At 45.3% G+C, this 20506-nt stretch overlaps 1 protein-coding gene across 1 annotated transcript in view; it reads left to right on the top strand.

Annotated features, from left to right (window-relative positions):
* Positions 1-20506, top strand: part of LOC309559900 (lysine-specific demethylase 4B-like) — a 630996-nt gene that overhangs the window by 448783 nt on the left and 161707 nt on the right. Inside the window, exon 15 of the mRNA XM_082263341.1 lies at positions 10720-10775. Within this exon, the coding sequence (XP_082119467.1) occupies positions 10720-10775 (56 nt within the window). The remainder of the gene's footprint in view (positions 1-10719; positions 10776-20506) is intronic.

Below are 20506 nucleotides of genomic sequence, written 5' to 3' on the forward strand. Positions count from 1 at the left end.
AACTGAAAAATTGGGTGTGCAAAATTATTCAGCCCTTTACTTTCAGTGCAGCAAACTCTCTCCAGAAGTTCAGTGAGGATCTCTGAATGATCCAATGTTGACCTAAATGACTAATGATGATAAATATAATCCACCTGTGTGTAATCAAGTCTCCGTATAAATGCACCTGCACTGTGATAGTCTCAGAGGTCCGTTTAAAGCGCAGAGAGCATCATGAAGAACAAGGAACACACCAGGCAAGTCCGAGATACTGTTGTGGAGAAGTTTAAAGCCGGATTTGGATACAAAAAGATTTCCCAAGCTTTAAACATCCCAATGAGCACTGTGCAAGCGATAATATTGAAATGGAAGGAGTATCAGATCACTGCAAATCTACGAAAACCTGGCCGTCCCTCTAAACTTTCAGCTCATACAAGGAGAAGACTGATCAGAGATGCAGCCAAGAGGCCCATGATCACTCTGGATGAACTGCAGAGATCTACAGCTGAGGTGGGAGACTCTGTCCATAGGACAACAATCAGTCGTATACTGCACAAATCTGGCCTTTATGGAAGAGTGGCAAGAAGAAAGCCATTTCTTAAAGATATTCATAAAAAGTGTCATAAATCGTATAAAAAAGAAAAAAACTCCATAGCGTGATACCGTACAGTACAATAAGTGTTAAATGATAACCAAAAACAATTCCACCACATAAAGGTGTGAGTATCCGTCACCAGTTGTGAAACTGCTTACCAGAAAAATATATATCAGACATAGATATCTATCCCAGTGATGAGGAAGGAGGGAGAACCACCACCGAATGTAAAGCCTCTTACCAGACTGAGAAGTGTAATCAGCAGAATTCAGAAATGGGAAAGATCCTGAGTACACCTGATCATCAACAGTGACCCTCAAAGACACTCTGAGCCTCTTACCAGACCACAAATTCAGATGCTCAAGGTGTAGTTGCTCTATGCGCTCCCCCAACGTATACAGCAGACAGCCTCAGGGACCAGGATAACGTCAGTGGATGTAACCAACATGTACAGCAGACAGTCTCAGGGACCAGGATAATGCCAGTGGATGAAACCAGACCTCATTCACAGCTTCCCCTCCAACACAGGACGAACTGAGAGACAGATAACTACAACTCCCAGAGTCTGGACCACCTCTTCTGACTCCTGGATGATCACTGTGCTTAGATATCCCTCAGGGACCAAACGATACTAAAAAAATGGAATGGGAGACACAATAGTGTAATACTGTCTTGCAGTTTTTTATTTAACACAACACACCAAAGCAAACCCCCCAAATCCAATATGCTTACATCAGATAAAAATTTCCAAGCATAAAATGATAATCAAGACGTTATGGCCAGCTCACCGCTGCTGAATGGTTCTCTTTCAGCCTAGTCAGATGGCGAGATCCGGATTCCAGCCAGGACGTCTATGACCATCAAGGAGACAGCGTACCTGTGTCCTGACGCGTTTCGTCCCGTGGGACTTCTACAGAGGACCTGTAAATCTGCAAAAAATGCTTAAGGGGAAGGTAGATCGGGGAGTGCCAAAACGTATATAGTAATTTAGGGAGCAACACCATCTTTACAAGATTGATCCTACCCCTAACCCCCAGCGGGAGACGCGTCCAGGTCTGGGTCTTAGACTTCAATAAATTATAAACAGCATTGAGGACGGGATCAGTAGTGCGTTATCAGTTTTTGCAGATGACACAAAATTGGCCAGGGCAATAACTGCACAGCATGAAGCAGATATCCTACAGGATGACCTGGACAAAATTACAGAGTGGGCAACGACATGGCAAATGAGGTTTAACGTGGAGAAGTGTAAGGTTTTGCACTTGGGGACTAAAAACATAAAAGCACAATACACGTTAGGGGGGGAACCCCTGGGGGAATCAAAAATGGAGAAGGATCTGGGAGTCTTGGTTGATGATAGATTAGGCAACAGCATGCAATGTCAAGCGGCAGCTGCCAAAGCCAGCAGAATATTAGCATGCATAAGAAAGGGATGTATTCCAGAGATAAGACTATAATCCTTCCACTTTATAAAACTCTGGTCCGACCGCATCTGGAGTATTCTGTCCAGTTCTGGTCGCCAGTCCTCAGGAGGGATGTGTTGGAGCTGGAGAGAGTCCAGAGAAGGGCAACTAAACTAATTAGGGGATTGGAGGACCTTGACTATGAAGAGCATCTACAATCGCTCGATTTATTCCCCCTGGAGGGGGGGACATGATAGCAATTTATAAATATCTAAATGGGGATCCCAGCTTAGAAAAAAAGCTGTTCATTCGAAGGGATTGCATGAGGACTCGAGGGCATACAATGCGATTAGAGGAGAAGCGTTTTAACCTCAGGCAACGTGGGGGGTTCTTTACTGTTAGGGCTACAAGATTGTGGAATTCTCTACCACAAGAGGTGGTTTCTGCGGGTAGTATGGTGGCTTTCAAAAGACTCTTAGACTTACATCTCAAGGATCAGAACATTCAGGGGTATGTGAGATGATTACAGCCACACACACCTACACAGGTTGAACTGGATGGACTATTGTCTTTATTCAACCTCACCTACTATGTAACTATGTAACTATGTAAAAATTGAAGAGAGGCTGGACATTGTCCTGCAAGTAGTCTTTAGGTGAGTTAGTGACCAGGACCCCCAGATATTTGATACGGTCTACCACCTGAAGGGGGAAACGGGGATCCGGGGGGCGGGGAGGAATGTCCTCTATCGGTAAAATTTGAGATTTGTCCCAATTGATCATCAGTCCGGAATAGCGGCCAAAGTGCTCTATGAGGGACAGAGCTACCCGAAGTGATTCACCCGGAACAGACAAGTACAGCAAGGTGTCATCTGCATACATGTCTATCGTCTCCTCCAAATCACCAGCCCGCAGACCCCCGGATACCCGGAAGCGACCTTATAGCGATCGCCAGGGGTTCGGCCACCAGGGCGTAGAGGAGGGGAGACAAAGGGCAGCCCTGACGAGTCCCCCTGGTAAGGGGGAACGCCGCCGAGGTGCAACCATTGGCCAAGACCCTGGTGACCGGAGCCTGGTAGAGAATACGGACCCACTGGATAAAGTTAGGCCCAAAGCCGTAGCCCTCGAGGCAGCGCCAGAGGAAGTTCCACTCAACAGAGTCTAATGCCTTGGCAGTGTCCAAGGACACCACGACTCTAGAACCGGAGTTGCTGTGCCGCGCCTGGAGGTTCATAAAGAGGCGTCTCAGATTGAACGAGGTGTTTTTACCAGGCATAAAACCCGACTGATCCAGGTGAACCAGTTAGAGCACCACCTTATTTAGTCTCAGGGAGAGCACCTTGGCCAAAATCTTGACGTCCACCTGCAAAAGGGAGATAGGGCGGTAAGAGGCTGGGAAATTAGGGTCTTTGCCCGGTTTGGGTATTAGGACAATGAGAGCCTCTCGCATAGAGGGGGGCAAGGAAGAGGTGTCAAATGCCGTCTTGAACACATTCAAGAGGTGCGGGACCAGAACCTCTGAGTACATAGAGTAGAATTCTATTGGCAGACCATCCAAGCCAGGGGACTTGGACCTGGGGAACTGAGCTATAGCTTCGATTAGTTCGTCCTGGGTCAAGGGGGCCTCTAGCATGGTCAATTGCTCGGGGGATAATTGAGGCAGGACATCCGGTGACAGGTAGGGCAAGATCTGGGGGAGTCATCATCAGGGGCTACTGAGGAGTAGAGGTCTTGGAAGAAGCTGCGAAAACAATCAGCCACAGCTCCTGGGTCTGAAACAGGGGGTCCGTCAGCAGAATGAAGGGTGATTACCACTGGGGGTCTATCGTTACTGTGAACTAAATACGCTAACAGTCTACCCGCCCGCTCACCGTGTTCAAACAATTTTTGTTTCTGAAAAAAAAGGGACCTACGTGCCTTTTCATAGTCAAGGTGTTCCACCACCCTGGTAAGGAGCTTCAACTGATCCGCCCCGGCAGGCGTCGGGTCAGTTAGAAAAGCCGCCTCCACCGAAACCAAAGCCTGTTCAGCCTGCGCTGTGCCTGAGCAGAGTCAGCCTTAATAGAGTTGATAGTATGGGTTAAAGTGGCTCTAGCGTGTAGCTTAAAGGTCTCCCATACCACAAGGGGGGAAGCCGAGTCAGCATTATCGCCAAAAAAGTGTTGCCAGTCCTCAGACAGAGTGCCCTCCTCAGAAAGCAGCGAAAGCCAAAAAGGGTTTAATCGCCAGGCAGGTCTGGCCCTGTCTGTCCGCAAGCCCACCGTAATCCAGTAGGGCTTATGGTCAGAGAGGCCACGCGCACAAAAGCCCGCGTCCAACAACCTAGGCATTAGCGAGGGGGAGATTAGAATAAGATCGATGTGGGACATTGATCCATGGGCAGGGGAGTGGCAAGAGTATGCCCGGAGGTGCGAGTATTTGACACGCCAGGAGTCAGTGAGATTTAATTCCGCCATCAGGCGGGCGAACCTCGTGGAAGTGGGGGGGGCACAGGGGGTCCAGAGACGTGCATCCTGTCCAGGCTGGGGATCATGGTGTTGTTAAAATCCCCAAGCCAGATTACAGGGATCTGGGGGTGTTGAACCATGAAATCCAGCCCCTCAAGGAGTATTGTGGACGAGAAGGGAGGGGTGACATAGAACGCCATAAGCAAGTAGGGGTCACCAAAAAGTAATCCTGCAGGGTCTATGAGGGATCCCCGGAGCTCAAAGTGGACAGATTTAGCGATTAAAACCGCAATTCCTCGGGAGTGTGAGGTGTACATGGAGTTAAACGTCCAGCCGAGCCACGGACGCTTCAGGGCCTGTTGCAGAGCGCCATTCAAATGCGTCTCCTGTAGTACAATTATATCAGCTCTATGCCGCTTGAGCTCTGCAAATACCGCTGAGCGCTTGATCCTGTCCCTGAGTCCACGGACATTCCAAGTGAGAAATTTAAGGCTGGCCATCAGAGAGGGCAAACATAATTAGGCACATGAGCTCCAGGAATACCTCCCCTCCAGTGATTACATTACATGCTCCCCCATCCCCACCGCTGGCACCCACATGCAACTTATACAAACTGCTGGAGATACTATGACAAGTAAGCACTACACACATTAGCAGGAATGACAAAAAATCAAAAGGCATTAAAAAGCTACAAGGAAAATGCAGTAATAAAGACTGAACACCCACCCACCCCGCCCTGCACAAACCCCAACCCGTGCGGGCCTGAGAGAACCCCATCCAACTAGTCAACCAACCACGTTGACAATTCCCCAGAAACATGAAAACATAGAGACCGGTGCGGGGAGGAGAACCATGGGGGGGAAGCCAAGGCCGTGCCAGGCAATGAACCCCGACACGACCAGGGGGGCCTCTCCCCCCCACTCAGCAACCGCAGAGTGGGCAGCCGGTTTGTCCATGACTGGGGAGTTCTGGGAGCGAAAGTTCGCTGGGCAGCAAGGCATGTAAATAGGACACAGCAGAAAAAAACATAGGGAAAAAGGGCAGGAGAAAAAACAGCAATCTTGGGGGAAACGGGGGAAACGATACACAGTAGGGAAAGGTTGATGCAGGCACTCCGGTGGCCTACAAGGATGGTGTACAGCCTGCCGGGTCGGGATGTTTCCAGAGATGGCAAGAAAAACAGTACACAGTACCCGGCAGAGCAGTAAGATGTAGGGGAGGATAGAAAACAAAAACCACCTCCCAACAGGGGGGCCTGGGCTGTTGCAGGTGGTCACAGTGAACGTGACAGGCATCCAAGAGGGAAATCCAGATATGGAAGGGAACAGCAGGATCCAGGGGTAGCAGAAACAGTCAGGCTAATACACAGGATACGTCCAGGGATCCAGAACAGCATCCGGGAAGCAAATCCTAAGGAGGAGGCACGAGGTGCACTCAAGCTCGAGCCTCAAGTCGCTCCAGCCAAGTTATAGCCGCCTCAGGGTCGTCAAAAAAGTGCACCCTGTCATCTCCCTCAACACGGAGACGGGCTGGGTACAGCATAGCATATTTTATGTGCTTTATGCGGAGTCTTCATTTAGCCTCAATAAAGGTTTTGCGTTTCTTCTGGACCTCAGCAGAAAAGTCCGGGAAGATTGCTAGTCTGCCGTTGCCATAGGGGATGTTACCCTTTTCCCTAGTAAGTCTGAGGATAGTATCTCTGTCCCGAAAATTAAGTAGCTTTGCAATAAAAGTGTGGGGGGGGGGTGCCCCTTGGGGCGGAGGTCTGCCTGAAAGACGATGCGCCCGCTCCACCACGAAAGTGGGGGAGAAAGCTTCACGGCCAAGTGTCAATCAGCAATTGTTCAAGGAAGTCTGATGGATGGGACCCCTCAGCCCCCTCAGGGAGACCAATCAGTCTAATATTACACCTCCTAAGACGGTTCTCCATGTCATCTTGTTTTAATTGCAACTGGGTCACCTGGAGCTGGAGGGCATCAGAGGTGCGCTGAAGGGGGGGCAGGGCATCCTCCACCCCACTGATCTGCTGCTCAGCTTCGGTCACCCGCTCCCTCACCTTCTGGAGATCCTGGCGGACTAGGGATATGTCAATTTTCACCTCCTCTATTTTAGTGGTGAGGGATGCCTAACACTGAGCAATAGCGTCCAGAACCCGCTCTGTCTCGGCTCCCGCCGAGCTTACCTCCGCTCCCGCGCCATCTTGGGCCTGGTCACATTTGTCCTGGTGGCGAAATTTATCCAATTTAGCGGTGACATCCGAGGATTTCTTTGACGGCGACATGATCCACAGCTGCAGCGGGGCTTCAAGAGGTACTGGGGAAGCGGTTCAGGATTTCGGGGTGCAGGATTAATGAAATTAGGAGATTCGGCCGACGGAGCTCACCTCAGCAGCGTCCTTCCTCATGCCGCTCCAGGCCACGCCCCTTATTTATTATAATTTTATAAATAAATCCCGATTATAAGCAGCGTGTCCCCTATTTGATCGGCCTTGTATTTGCTTTTAAGCTATTCCGGTATTATGCTTCGGCCTGGATAGAGTTTCCTGCCTTTGGAACGCAGGGACTACTTCCGGTTTTGCCGAACACGCCTTTCGCAATGACGCTGCAGGCGTGTCCTTTCTTCGGTCTTACTATATAAATGGCGTGACGCAGATGCTGGGCTATGCCCCCTTGAAGACGTCGTAATGACGAAACGCATCGGGAGGAGCTAGCCGAACGTCATTGCGTCACACCCCCGGAAGCTCAGAGGTCGGCCATTTTTCTGGTTGTCCACAGAAGCAACATCGCTGCCGAACCATGTTTTTGATGCCTGTTACCTGCTCTAATACTTGTATCTGGGTGAGTGCATACCTTATGAGTTTTTAATAAAGGAATTGGTTTTAAGGATAATGCACTATGGGCCTATTTCTTTTCATTCTCTCCCCGATCTATGAGGTATAAAGCTACTCAAGGAAGATTTGGCTATCTGATATGCACCATTTCATTGGTATGTTTGGAGACTGAAGAATGATAAGGCTGTGTTTTCTTATGGAGGTTTTGGCCTGAGAGGGTTTTAGCGGTCCCATAACAGCTTGTTGCTGCATCCCCGCCATCCTCTGGTAAGAGTCAGTGTGTGGTGGCTGGGATTTCACTTCATGTCGTGTTGACTCACATTGTGGTGATAATATGCGGACCCTTCACCTGGACTTCCTGTGATTTTAATATGGACTTTATATAACCATATGTTATTATCATTATTGGTTCTTGTTAAATTACCGCTGCTCTATGTACTTTATCTCATTTTGAACCTTCCAGTGTTTTGAGTTTAGCTGCTGATGTGTTTTTTCTAAAGGGTGCAGGGTGCTTTATTTATATTTATTTTGCATTGCTCATTATGCACTTTTGTTGAATATTATGCACCGCTAATTTTGCACTTAGCACTTTATTTGTTATCTAGAGCAGCACTGATACTCATACTGTCTATTCCAATAAGGGTCAGGATCCTCCTTTACCTGTTGAGGCTCATTCTATGAGGGCGCTTAGTGCCTCCTGGGCCTTCTGTCATTAGGCGTCAGTGATGCAGGTATGCAAGGCGGCCACATGGTCGTCTGTGCACACTTTTACAAAATTTTATAAGGTGGATGTGTTGGCATCTGCAGGTGCTTCTTTTGGTCGCAAGGTTTTGCAGGTTGCTGTTGAAGAGGTTTAGTCCTCTTTGAGGTTGTATGTGTTCTTTTTGTCAGGTTAGCTTCAGTTGTTCCTGGTTGAGCTCTTGTTTTGCCTGGTTGGCTATGTTTAGCCTTTGGAAAGTGTGTTTTTTCTTGCTGTTATTCCCACCCCTCATATTGACACTGCTTTGGGATGTCCCAATCGGTCAAGACAATATGGAGCTGTATCCGTCAATGACACAGCACCGCCCCCTCTATTGAGTTGGGTTTTATGTTCTTCTTACACCGCTTGTTACAAAACTGAAATCCTATAGCAGGAAGTGGGAGTATACCCCCTGGGACTGCCCTATAGGCGTGGTCAATTTTTTTTCCACCTAATGTCCTACTCCTATAGAAAACAGCATAAACCCATTGGTCAAGAAGATATGTAGCTGTGCCCGTCAATGAACATCAGAGAAAAGGATTTCACGGTAAGACACAAATCCAGTTTTTATTTGGTTGTTTGGGTCCTCCCCATACTCTTATACTGTAATTAAGTTAACTAAGAACAGTGCACATATAATGTGGTCACATGCACTGGTCTACTCTAACCACAACACACATGACTCATTGGTGATTCTACTTCTCATATGTCCCTGACATTCTCCTTTCCACAAGGGAAGGGAAGCACCGTTTTCTGTGCTTTTGCTTGCAGATGCATTCAGAGCTGGCATGTAAAAGGAGCATAAACCACCAATAAACTTGTAGGTAAAACCAGCACAATGATGTCAACTACACGTGCGCAGTAGAATAACAGTTACAGTGCCTTGCGAAAGTATTCGTCCCCCTTGAACTTTTTCGACCTTTTGCCACCTTTCAGGCTTCAAACATAAAGATATAAAACTGTAATTTTTTGTGAAGAATCAAGTAGGACACAATCATGAAGTGGAACAAAATTTATTGGATATTTCAAACTTTTTTAACAAATAAAAAACTGAAAAATTGGGCGTGCAAAATTATTCAGCCCCCTTAAGTTAATACTTTGTAGCGCCACCTTTTGCTGCAATTACAGCTGTAAGTCACTTGGGGTATGTCTCTATCAGTTTTGCACATCAAGAGACTGAAATTTTTGCCCATTCCTCCTTGCAAAACAGCTCGAGCTCAGTGAGGTTGGATGGAGAGCGTTTGTGAACAGCAGTTTTCAGTTCTTTCCACAGATTCTCGATTGGATTCAGGTCTGGACTTTGACTTGGCCATTCTAACACCTGGATATGTTTATTTGTGAACCATTCCATTGTAGATTTTGCTTTATGTTTTGGATCATTGTCTTGTTGTCTCCGTCCCAGTCTCAGGTCTTTTGCAGACTCCATCAGGTTTTCTTCCAGAATGGTCCTGTATTTGGCTCCATCCATCTTCCTATCAATTTTAATCATCTTCCCTGTCCCTGCTGAAGAAAAGCAGGCCCAAACCATGATGCTGCCACCACCATGTTTGACAGTGGGGATGGTGTGTTCAGGGTGATGAGCTGTGTTGCTTTTACGCCAAACATAATGTTTTGCATTGTTGCCAAAAAGTTTGATTTTGGTTTCATCTGACCAGAGCACCTTCTTAGACATGTTTGGTGTGTCTCCCAGGTGGCTTGTGGCAAACTTTAAACAACACTTTTTATGGATATCTTTAAGAAATGGCTTTCTTCTTGCCAGTCTTCCATAAAGGCCAGATTTGTGCAGTATACGACTGATATGCAGTTCATCCAGAGTGATCATGGGCCTCTTGGCTGCATCTCTGATCAGTCTTCTCCTTGTATGAGCTGAAAGTTTAGAGGGACGGCCAGGTCTTTGTAGATTTGCAGTGGTCTGATACTCCTTCCATTTCAATATTATCGCTTGCACAGTGCTCCTTGGGATGTTTAAAGCTTGGGAAATCTTTTTGTATCCAAATCCGGCTTTAAACTTCTCCACAACAGTATCTCGGACCTGCCTGGTGTGTTCCTTGTTCTTCATGATGCTCTCTGCGCTTTAAACGGACCTCTGAGACTATCACAGTGCAGGTGCATTTATACGGAGACTTGATTACACACCGGTGGATTCTATTTATCATCATTAGTCATTTAGGTCAACATTGGATCATTCAGAGATCCTCACTGAACTTCTGGAGAGAGTTGGCTGCACTGAAAGTAAAGGGGCTGAATAATTTTGCACTCCCAATTTTTCAGTTTTTTATTTGTTAACAAAGTTTGAAATATCCAATAAATTTTGTTCCACTTCATGATTGTGTCCCACCTGTTGATTCTTCACAAACAATTACAGTTTTATATCTTTATGTTTGAAGCCTGAAATGTGGCAAAAGGTCGCAAGGTTCAAGGGGGCCGAATACTTTCGCAAGGCACTGTATGTAGTCCATCTCGGGAGCGTGGATCACGCTTAGGAGGATGGCTATGTTCCCACATTCAGAGTGCATGTAGCCACTCAAAAGGAAGTTGCAGCAGGGGTAATTCCATTACATTTTCCCAGATGTGCTTTCCACAGGTTAATCCAAATGACGATATTTAATATGTTGTTTTTTGTTTTTTAAAATTTGGTTAATTGTCACTTTACGGTTGTGATTGCAAGAATGTTTCAGGACAGAATGGCTAGTCGGTCTGACTGTAATTTTTTTGCTTTTCCTGTAGGAGTGCTGTCTGTGTAATTTGCGAGGGGGTGCGCTACAGGCCACTACAGATAAAAGGTAGGTTTACATGTTCTTTACAAAGAATATATAAAAATCCAAGTACCACCATTTCTCCTTTGCCAATTTACCAGTGTTGTTCAGCTTCTGGTATTGTGGTGCTACTGTGAAGAAAGAAATACAGTATAATGAATACCAAATCATTATGGTCGTTTTCTGTTTTTTTTTTTTTTTTTTTTTCAACCTTAACTTTTTAAAGCACACAGGGCTTTGAAAAAAAAAAAAAAGTTGCAATGCCAGTCCTGCCACCAGGAAAATGCGGCATACAAAATGTGCTTTTAGCCACATTTGTCTATCGTGTATCGACAGGCGCAGCTCCATATCATCTTAGACCATTGAGTTATGCTCCTCCTATCAGGAATAGGACACTAGGCAGGAGAAAGCTTTACCACGCCTATGGAGGCTGTCCCTGCAGACATAACCCCACACACTCTGCTACAGCCTCTAGTTTGTTTCTGCCTAGTTTAGGAATAGGACCTAGTTCCCTGCTGGGACTTCGGTCTTCGCTATTAATAGGGAAATTTTTTGTTTTGGAGTTCTTAGAGAACTACAAGCAACAACCGGCTGTGGTTTCGGACTGGATATTCTAGATCCTCAAGGTCTCCCAGCCTGGCCAGCGAGTGTGAGCAGGTTATAGTCCAGAACTAGGCCTCGCCACGACAGAGCTCCGATGGAAGGGGATGAGCCTGCGAGTGGCCAAGTCTCGCTGGGACGAGATCGACCTAGAATGCCCTGAGTCACAGCGTAACCTCTGGCTGGCAGCACCCACACCCTAGCTGGGAGGTGGAGTGTTCGGAGTGGTGCCCACCTGAAACTGTGGTATGGTGAGTAATACTGTCCCCTCAATCCTCTGGCGGTCTCGGGGTGGACGTGGGCCCTCTCCCTGGAATAGTCAGACCCAGATACTAGCCTACCCCCCTCCCAGTCTTTTCCCCTACCCATAGCAGGTCCTACTTCTGGGGGGCAGAAACATTGCGGCCGCAGCAGCGTTTTTCTGTGGGGGTGGCTTTGTCCTGGTGGGATCTCTTCCTAAGGACCCTCCGATGCCTCTTGTCTGGGTCCCCCTCTGGGGTCCAGGAGACCGCATGACAAAGATTCATGCTTTCTGTTCTCCCATTGAAATGCATAGGCAGACATTTTTTGTTCGTTCCCCATAGGAATGCATGGGGCGGCCATTTTCCTGTAGTCCACGATTGCTGGACACGCAAAAATCTAGCAATGACCCAGGCTGTGCTTTCTATTTCCTGTGTCAGAACGTTTTACTTTCTGTTTCACAGAACGTGCTGTCAGTCTCCTGAGTAGTTTGGTAACGTTTTCTGGGGTCCCCTGTAGGTTGTCCTCACCCACTCCGCTATCAGATTATATTGGATTGGGACTAGGTATACCGCTAAGTTACTAAGACACTGCATTATTTTCATCTCAGTGTAAAATGGAGTCCCAGAATACTATTTCACCTACAGACCCCCCCCCCCCCCCCCGGTGCGGCTGTGGAACCTTCTGAAACACAGCCCCTGTCTGCACTTACAGCAGTCTTGGAAAGCTTGATGTCAAAGGTAGATTTTGTATGTAAAAGGGTTGCTAGCTGCAAACGTCCTCTGCCTTCACTTCCCTCGGTAGTTTCATCAGATTCTGAGGCAGATATGGCTGCCGCAGTCACACCCCACCCTGAGGAGTCGGTGTCTTTGCATTCTGATGGTGAAGAGGACCTGCCCTTGTCAGCCACCGTGCGCAAACACGCATTGGTGGAAGCACTTATAGTTTCAGTGCGGGAAACTTTAAAATTGTCAGATTAATCTACAGCGCCGGGTTCGCAGGTGTCTTTTGGATCCCGAAAATTGGCCAAAGTGTTTCCTTGCCCGGAGCTTTTTGACAATATTGTCAATGAACAATGGCGGTGCATCAAGCACATGCTAGTGGTGCCTAAGCGCTTTAAACGCTGTTATCCTTTCAGATGCAGTTTCCATTAGGTGGACCGTGCCACCAAAGGTGGATCACCCGGTTTCCAGCCTGAATAAGTCTACTGTGGTTCAGGTGGAAGAATTCCCAGCCTTTGCGGACTCTGTGGATAGACGAGTGGAGTCTCTGTCCCGCCATCTACGTATGCTAGCGGGTTCCATATTGAAACCAATATTTGTGAATATTATGGTGTCACAGAAGGTTACTGAATGGGTGAAGTTCCCTAAAGGTAACTTGGAAGCTGAGCAGCTCCCCCCAGCGGTGCTGGAACTAATGGACCAGATGGCTCAAGCCCTGGTGTTCATGTGTGATGTGTCCTTTGATGCAGCTCTCCTAGTGGCCAGAGTGTCGGCAGTGCGGATTGCGGTTAGAGGCATGATGTGGTTAAAAAGTTGGTCTGCGGACCAGGCTTCCAAAAAGGCTTTGACAGATCTTCCCTTTATGGGGGAGAGGTTGTTTGGATCCTCTTTGGATGAGTTAATCAAAGGCCTTACGGGTAAGAAGGAAGAGTACTCTACTTCCTCAGTCCTCTAAGGGCAAGGCGCCACGTCATAGACGGGGGCCTTTCTTCACTGCTTATAAGCGGCTTTTTCGTATCTCCAGGTCGCAAGAAAAAGAAAACCCGTTCAGGTTTTCTGGGAGTTCCAAGAAGCCATGGTCAGGTAAATCAAAAACCAGCCATTCCAGATCTGTAGACAAATCCTCGTCTGCATGAAGGGGTGCCCTCAGCTGCTTCTGGGGTGGGGGGATACAAGATCCAATTCCGTTCTCGTCTGTCTGATGGATTCTTCCCATCCAACCTGCACCTATCTCCTTAACCAAACCAGGCTGGATCCCACACACTCGAGCGGTTCTCCGTCGGGGTGATAGCACATCCCCTCGTGCAGAGCACCCACGTGACGCTGGGAAAGATCGGGGCCCCCCATCTTGGGGATACACACACCCCTTTTACCCATTATCACCCACCTCACTTTCAGTTGGTTTTGTACTCACTCATACTTTATATAGGATCATGGGATTGGGATTACAGAACCTGGTGTACATCACTTACTTCACTCCCTTGTTTTGTACCATGGAGACTTTCACTACTTGGGGTAGTGGGACTTTCACTACTTGGGGTCCTACAACTGGGTAGGGCCATTTGATTGCTCCCTCAGTTCCCGGTTGGACGTCCTTAGACAGCCTTTGGTTCCTAGCTCCATTTACACAGTCCTTAGCTGGCATAAAAAGACACATTTAATTGCATCTGCCCCTGAAGAAGTGGCATTGGTTCCACGATACGCGTTGGGCTCTACAGGATGTGACTTTTTTGTCTAAATATACTTTAATATATTGGCATGTATATGAATTTCTGTATACTATGTATTGAATACTTATTATCCAATGTATACCTTTTGCCTATGTGACTTTTTACAATGATTCATTGGTTTTATTGAGTTTCCACCATGTACCATTCTGTATCTTCAATATATATGGGTTTCCATGTAGGCTATTAATTAAATAATTATTTTAAACATCTATTTATTTATCTATTCATTACCAGTTATGTTCCTCATTTAAAGTCCCAACTTTTTTTTTTTCCAAATACATATTTAGGGATGGAGTCACATGGGTTATTCATGTGCCTCATTAAATGTCCCAAATTTCTACCCCCCCCCCCTTTTTTTTTTGCTCGTATGTTTTTTTTTTCTAGGTGAGCTCCAGTTCCTGGTTGAGCTCTACAGTTCCTGGTTGGCTACGTTTAGCCTTTGGAGAGTTACGTTCTTCTTTGCGTTGTCTTCCCACCCCTCATGAAAATATTGCTTTGGGACATCCCATTTGTCTAAGATGATATGGAGCTGCTTCTGTCGATGAATGCTAGCGAAAAACTGGATTTTTGAACTTCCGTAAAATCCTTTTCTCTGAAGTTCATCGACAGACGTAGCTCCCGCCCCTCTGCTTCTGAATGAATGGGGATTTTTGTCTTCTAAACACTGCTTGCAATTAAACTAAAAGCTGTAGCAGAGTGTGTGGGGTTATGCCTGCAGGGACATCCCTCATAGGCGTGTTAAAGCTTTTTCATGCCTATTGTCCTATTCCTGATGGGAGGAGCATAACCCAATGGTCCAAGATGATATGGAGCTGTGTCTGTTGATGAACTTCAGAGACAAGGATTTTATGGTAAGTACAAAAATCTAGTTTTTGCACGAGTGTTAATGCTCGTTTAACCACTTGCCGACTGCTCACAGTAATATTACTGCGGCAGTGTGGCTCCCCTGGGTCCAGTCACGTAGTACTATGTGACTGGAGGGGAAGGGGTTTTGGAGGCGCAATCCCGCTGTGTCTAAACACAGCGGGAGTGGGGCCGGGGGAGGAGAGGCGGCGATTGTCCGAGAAAGGGAGAGAAGACCCGCCTGCTTATGTCAACAAAGCAGGCGGATCTTCTCACTGACAGGCAGGGACAGATCAGCAGTTTCAGCTATGCTGAAACTGCGATCTCTGTGCCTTTCACAGAACACCGCCACACACACAAGTCAGTAAGCATTAGGCATACATGTAACCCCTTGATTACCCCCAGTATTAACCCCTTCCCTGCCAATGTCATTATTACAGTAACAGTGCATATTTTTAGCACTGATTACTGTAGTAATGTCACCGGTCCCCCCAAAAATGTCAGGAGTTTGATCTGTCCGCCGCAATGTCGCAGTCCCGCAACAAATTGCAGATTGCCGCCATTACTAGCAAAAAAACAAAACAATAAAAATGACATAAATATTTCCCGTAGTTAATAGACGCAATATCTTTTGCGCAAACCAATCAAAATACGGTTATTGCGATTTTTTTTTTTTTACCAAAAATATGTAGCAGAAAACTAATTGGCCTAAAATGTTAAAACATTTAGATTTTTAATTTTTTTTTTTTTTTTTGAGAATGTCATGTAGCAGAATGTGAATAATATTGGTTTTTTTTTGTTTGTTTTTTTTTTTTCAAAATTGTCGCTCTTTTTTTGTTTATAGCACAAAAAATAGAAATCGCACAGGTGATCAAATACCACCAAAAGAAAGCTCTATTTGTGGGGGAAAAAAAAGGATGTAAATTTCGTTTTGGTACGGCGTCGCACGACCATGCAATTGTCCGTTAAAGTAACGCAGTGCAGAATCGCAAAATAGGGCCTGGTCAGAAAGGGGGCGAATCCTTCCGGGGCTAAAGTTAAGCCCGTTAGCTTTTAGAAGCATTAAAAAAAAAAAACACTCCCTCTTCTATTTTCTACTGCTAATTTCCCACTATGCGTAATAAATATATTAATTTTTTCTCTGCGCCTTTTTGGTTGGAGAGAGAGCATCTGCGAGTCCTTGATTGCTGTAATGCATCTTTCAACCTGAAAATCGATGAGGCCATTCTGCTGATTGAAGTACAGAGGCTGAGGAGAAAGAGACAGCTGGAGGAGGAGAGAAACAGCCGTCGTCATTTGTGGACGGATCCCATTACATCCCATTGTCTCTCTTCGGGGTACTTTTCCAATATGTATGCCTAGCTACGCATTTATCATTAAAAATTTTACAACTTCACACGGATGTCCGTTCCTGTGTTTGATGACCTGCTGGGGAGGCTCAATCCAAGGCTGGCAAGAATGGACAATTCGATAAGAACGACTCTGTTTGTGACAATCAAGTATGTTACATTTTTCTTATCATGAAAAATGTACTTTGTTATATTTGAAGCGCTGATAGTTGTATGGCATTACCCTTTATTGTTTTTGATTGATTTTTATTTTTTTAGGTTTCTTGCTACAGTACAAACATTTGCGTACTTACACCACTATTTTCTAATGGACGGTTCCATGGTGGCCAAAGTAACCAGGGAAACCTGCTTTGCACTGTGGAAGGAGTTAAGGGAAGTGGTCGTACCTGAGCTTAATGAAGACATCTGGGAAGCTATAGCAGATGAGTTTAGGGAGAAGACCCAGTTCACCGATTGCATTAGTGCCCTTGACAGCAAGCCTCTTTACTCCGGATCTCTATACTTCAATTATAAGAAGTATTTCTTTGTTGTCCTCCTGGCATTGGTTGATGCCAACCTATGCTTCATAGCTGTGGATGTCAGAGCATGCGGCTGCCAAGTTTATGCACATATCTTTCAAAAGATGGCATTTGGACTTTGCCTACATGAAGGACGCTTTCTGGTTCCAGTGGATGAGGCCTTTGGACTGGCAAAAAAATCTAATGAGGTCATACAGGGACAATAGTCTCAGCCATAAGCAAAACATTTTCAATTATCAGCTTGGCTGTGCCCATTGTGTTGTTGAATGGGCCTTTGGCATCTGCACCGCTAAGTGAAAATGACTGCTGTCATGCATGTAGCTAGACGTCGAAAATGCTATCAAAGTGGTACTGGCCTGTTGTGTCCTTTCTTCTGGACAAGGAGAGAGGCACTGTTATACCGGAGCCACAAAATACAAGTCATCATGTTCAGTTTACGGACTTACGGTCAATTGAATGAATTATGACCATCCGCAATCAGTTTTCAAATTTTTTTTTTGTATCATCGGAGGAAGAAGTAGCAGGTCAGGATCAATACATGCAATATATTTTGTTGTTTCTACATTATCTCTACTTACTGTAAAATAATGCTTTCTTTGAATGAGTTGGTTGTAGCCGTATTAGTGCGCTTGCGACAAAAAACAATTGAAGACTGTACGTGATACTTTTTTTATTTGTACTAACATACAATTTTTTAGGACAAACTTTTATGGTATTTCCCCTTCTTCAAGGTCCAAACAGTACTAAGGTCTCTTTCCAACTGAAACGTTTTCCCTGCGTGTTTACCTTGCAAGAAAAGCACAAGAATGTTTCCCCTTTAAATCCTATGGGACTCTTCACACCAATATAGGTGCAGTGCGTTTAAAAGTCCTGCATGCTGCATCTTTGGTGCAGTTTTTGGGTGTGGGTTGACAGTCACAGAGGGGGTCATAAAACTGTTGGATAATGAGTAAAAAAAAAAACATACCTAAATTTAGGCTGTTATTTTATGTGTCAAATGGAACTATCGTTCTTAGTTCAAAAGTTTTTCTTTCCTGAATACTTTTGTAATCCCTGTTAAGAGCGAAGACATTGAGGTCTTCCATAGTGTGGTCCGGTTGTGAGAAATGATGTCCCACAGGCATGCAGAACTCTTTACGTTCCTTGATGGTGTGTCTGTGCAAATTCATCCTTGTTCGCAACTTCTGTCCTCTTTCACCAACATAAGATCTTTTGCTACATCTTTTACATCTCCTAACACTATCCACATACTCATTAAGGAGAGGTAAAAAATAGTCAGCTTTTTACAGTGTCCTTTTCCCCTGCAGGAGGCAAACTTTTATAGTTCACTTTGGTGTCTGCATATGTTTACCCCAAACAGAGGAAAACTTGTCCTTTTCTTCTGCATAAGGCAAGCTTATACAGTCCTCTTTTGGGTCTGCATATGTTTACCCCTGACAGAGGAAAACGTGTCTTTTTCTTCTGGGTATAGAAGTGGGAAGGATGTGGTACTTGAGAAGACAGAGGATAATCCTATGAGGTGGATGAAAGGAGGACTGGGCTGGTGGAGGAAATCGTTGAGGAGGGGACTGATTGTAAGAGGGGGCTAATAGCGCTGCTGCAGGCCCGAAGTGCATAGTACACCCTGTAAAGCAGTGCATACATTACTAGGTGGTGGCCCACCACTTATTATGGCAGCCCTAAACTGCATTGCGACCGCATAGAGGCTATACATGCACTGCTTCTCGAGGTTACTGTCAATGTCCTCCAGGACATGGTACAAAGTGTGGCAGAAGCAGGCGCGTGCATTGCCCCAATCTAAAAAGGCATCCACTCCCCAGCCTCTCCTGCCGCACTTCCTGCAGCAGCACTAGTATCCTGTCCTTGGTTTCATTGCTGAAACCGGACCCCCTCTGATGCTGATTGCTGCCACGGCCAACGACACGTCCTCCAGATGATGGCGGTGTCTTAGGATCTAGTTCTAGAGAATTGTAGAAAACAATATGTACTCAAATCCATGGAAAATGTTTATTAGCATTAAAAAAAAATAAAAAAATTACTCTATAGTGTAAATCAACAAAATTGACTGCAGAACATTAACAAAAAGAAAACCCAACACATATAAAGGAAAAACAAGTTGCTGTGGTACACATGTGGTTTCTTCTTCAGTGCTGGTTGCCCACTCCGCATGGCCTTCCCCTCCTCTGTGAGATCCCTCCTAACCCTATCCCGCAGGGATTTCCAACATTTGTTCACTATCTGGGCTAAACAAAAGAATAATAATCTGCAAACTTAATTTACATTACAACAAACACATCATGCATTCTGTATAATTGACTTCTTTCCTTTTTCTGCAAAGTGCTCAATCGCTCCCAGTTCGGCGTCAAGGCTTTTGTAATGTCCATCCAAAATGTTGCTTAAGCAGTCATCGTAGAGGGGATGAGAAACATCCCACAACTCTGCCTGGGCCTCTACAGCTGCGATTAGCTGTCTGGGACACATCTGTAGCCATCTTCTCTCCACGCAACAATACAGCTGAGCAAAGGACACATTGGTAATGTACAGATAGGAATTTCCTGGTTTGGGTGATCTTACAGTGACCAATCACATTACTAATGCCAGAAAGTGCTTGACACGGCTAAAACTGGTATACAGAAATAACATGCTTTTAGGAGCGTCAGTCGTTTTTACAGCTGAAAATCTCAGCTTCAGAACCTAGCTTCTAAAGCTTCTAAAAGTTTTTGTGTGCATGGACACAGGATAGCATAGAGGGGTGTTTGGAAACTGACACCCCTAAAAGTGGCTGCAAAAACACCATGTGTACATAAGGGCCTATAACTTAAAAGTTGAAAAACCAGGGGTATGAAGCACTCATGAACAATATACCAAACAATTTCTTCTTGGGTAGTATTATTTTAAATAAATTATGGTTCCCAAATGATGGCAGACACTGTGAATGGTAAGCCAAGAAAGACAACATAGCTGCACTCTAACTGTAGTCTGGCTATTTCTTCAACTTCTCAAATTGTATAATATGTGTTTCCTTTTTTTTTTCTCTTCTGTCATATTTTGTTAACAAAACATATTGGTCTTAATATTATTTTATTCACACACATTTTACCCATAATTCCTAATTGTATTTAGTTGGAAAATGTATGATGACTCCTGGGTGAAACTGTGTACATGTTGTGTGTAAACATTTATTAATATACCCCTTTTTTATTAATTTCTTCAAAACATATCTAAACAAAAAAAAATTTAATATTGTAATAATTGTACAGGAGAAAGGGTGGCTATTCATAGATCCTGGGTTATAGGTGGCTACCTTTCAAAGCTTTTGGACATACCCTCTAGTCATACCCTTATAACCCTACTCCACTCTGCAAGATCTCAATTTTTTTCTAGTGTCCTGAGGTGAATTACCAAATTCCTTATTTTGGACTCTTCAATCAACTCTTCTGTTTTGAATTCTTCAATTTGTTTATTACTTCCTTCTATAAATTTCAAAGCAATGCATCCGGATTGGTGTAACCAGATAATGGTCACTTCATCTTCAATCTTTTGTGCCAGAAATGGGGGACTCCAGATGTGGATTTGCTGGCCTCCAAGTTCAGCATCAAATTACCCGTTTGTTGCCAGGACCAAGGATCCTCTATCACTGACGTCAGATGCCCTTGTAATTCCTTGGACTCTGGACACACATTCTTTATCCACTTCAGCTCCAGAAGATTTCCCCCCCTTCATGACCAGACCATTTTATGCTATTTGGCACTGCAG

Source organism: Pelophylax lessonae (genome assembly GCF_965119305.1).
Source record: "Pelophylax lessonae genome assembly, chromosome: 1".
Lineage (NCBI taxonomy): Eukaryota > Metazoa > Chordata > Amphibia > Anura > Ranidae > Pelophylax > Pelophylax lessonae.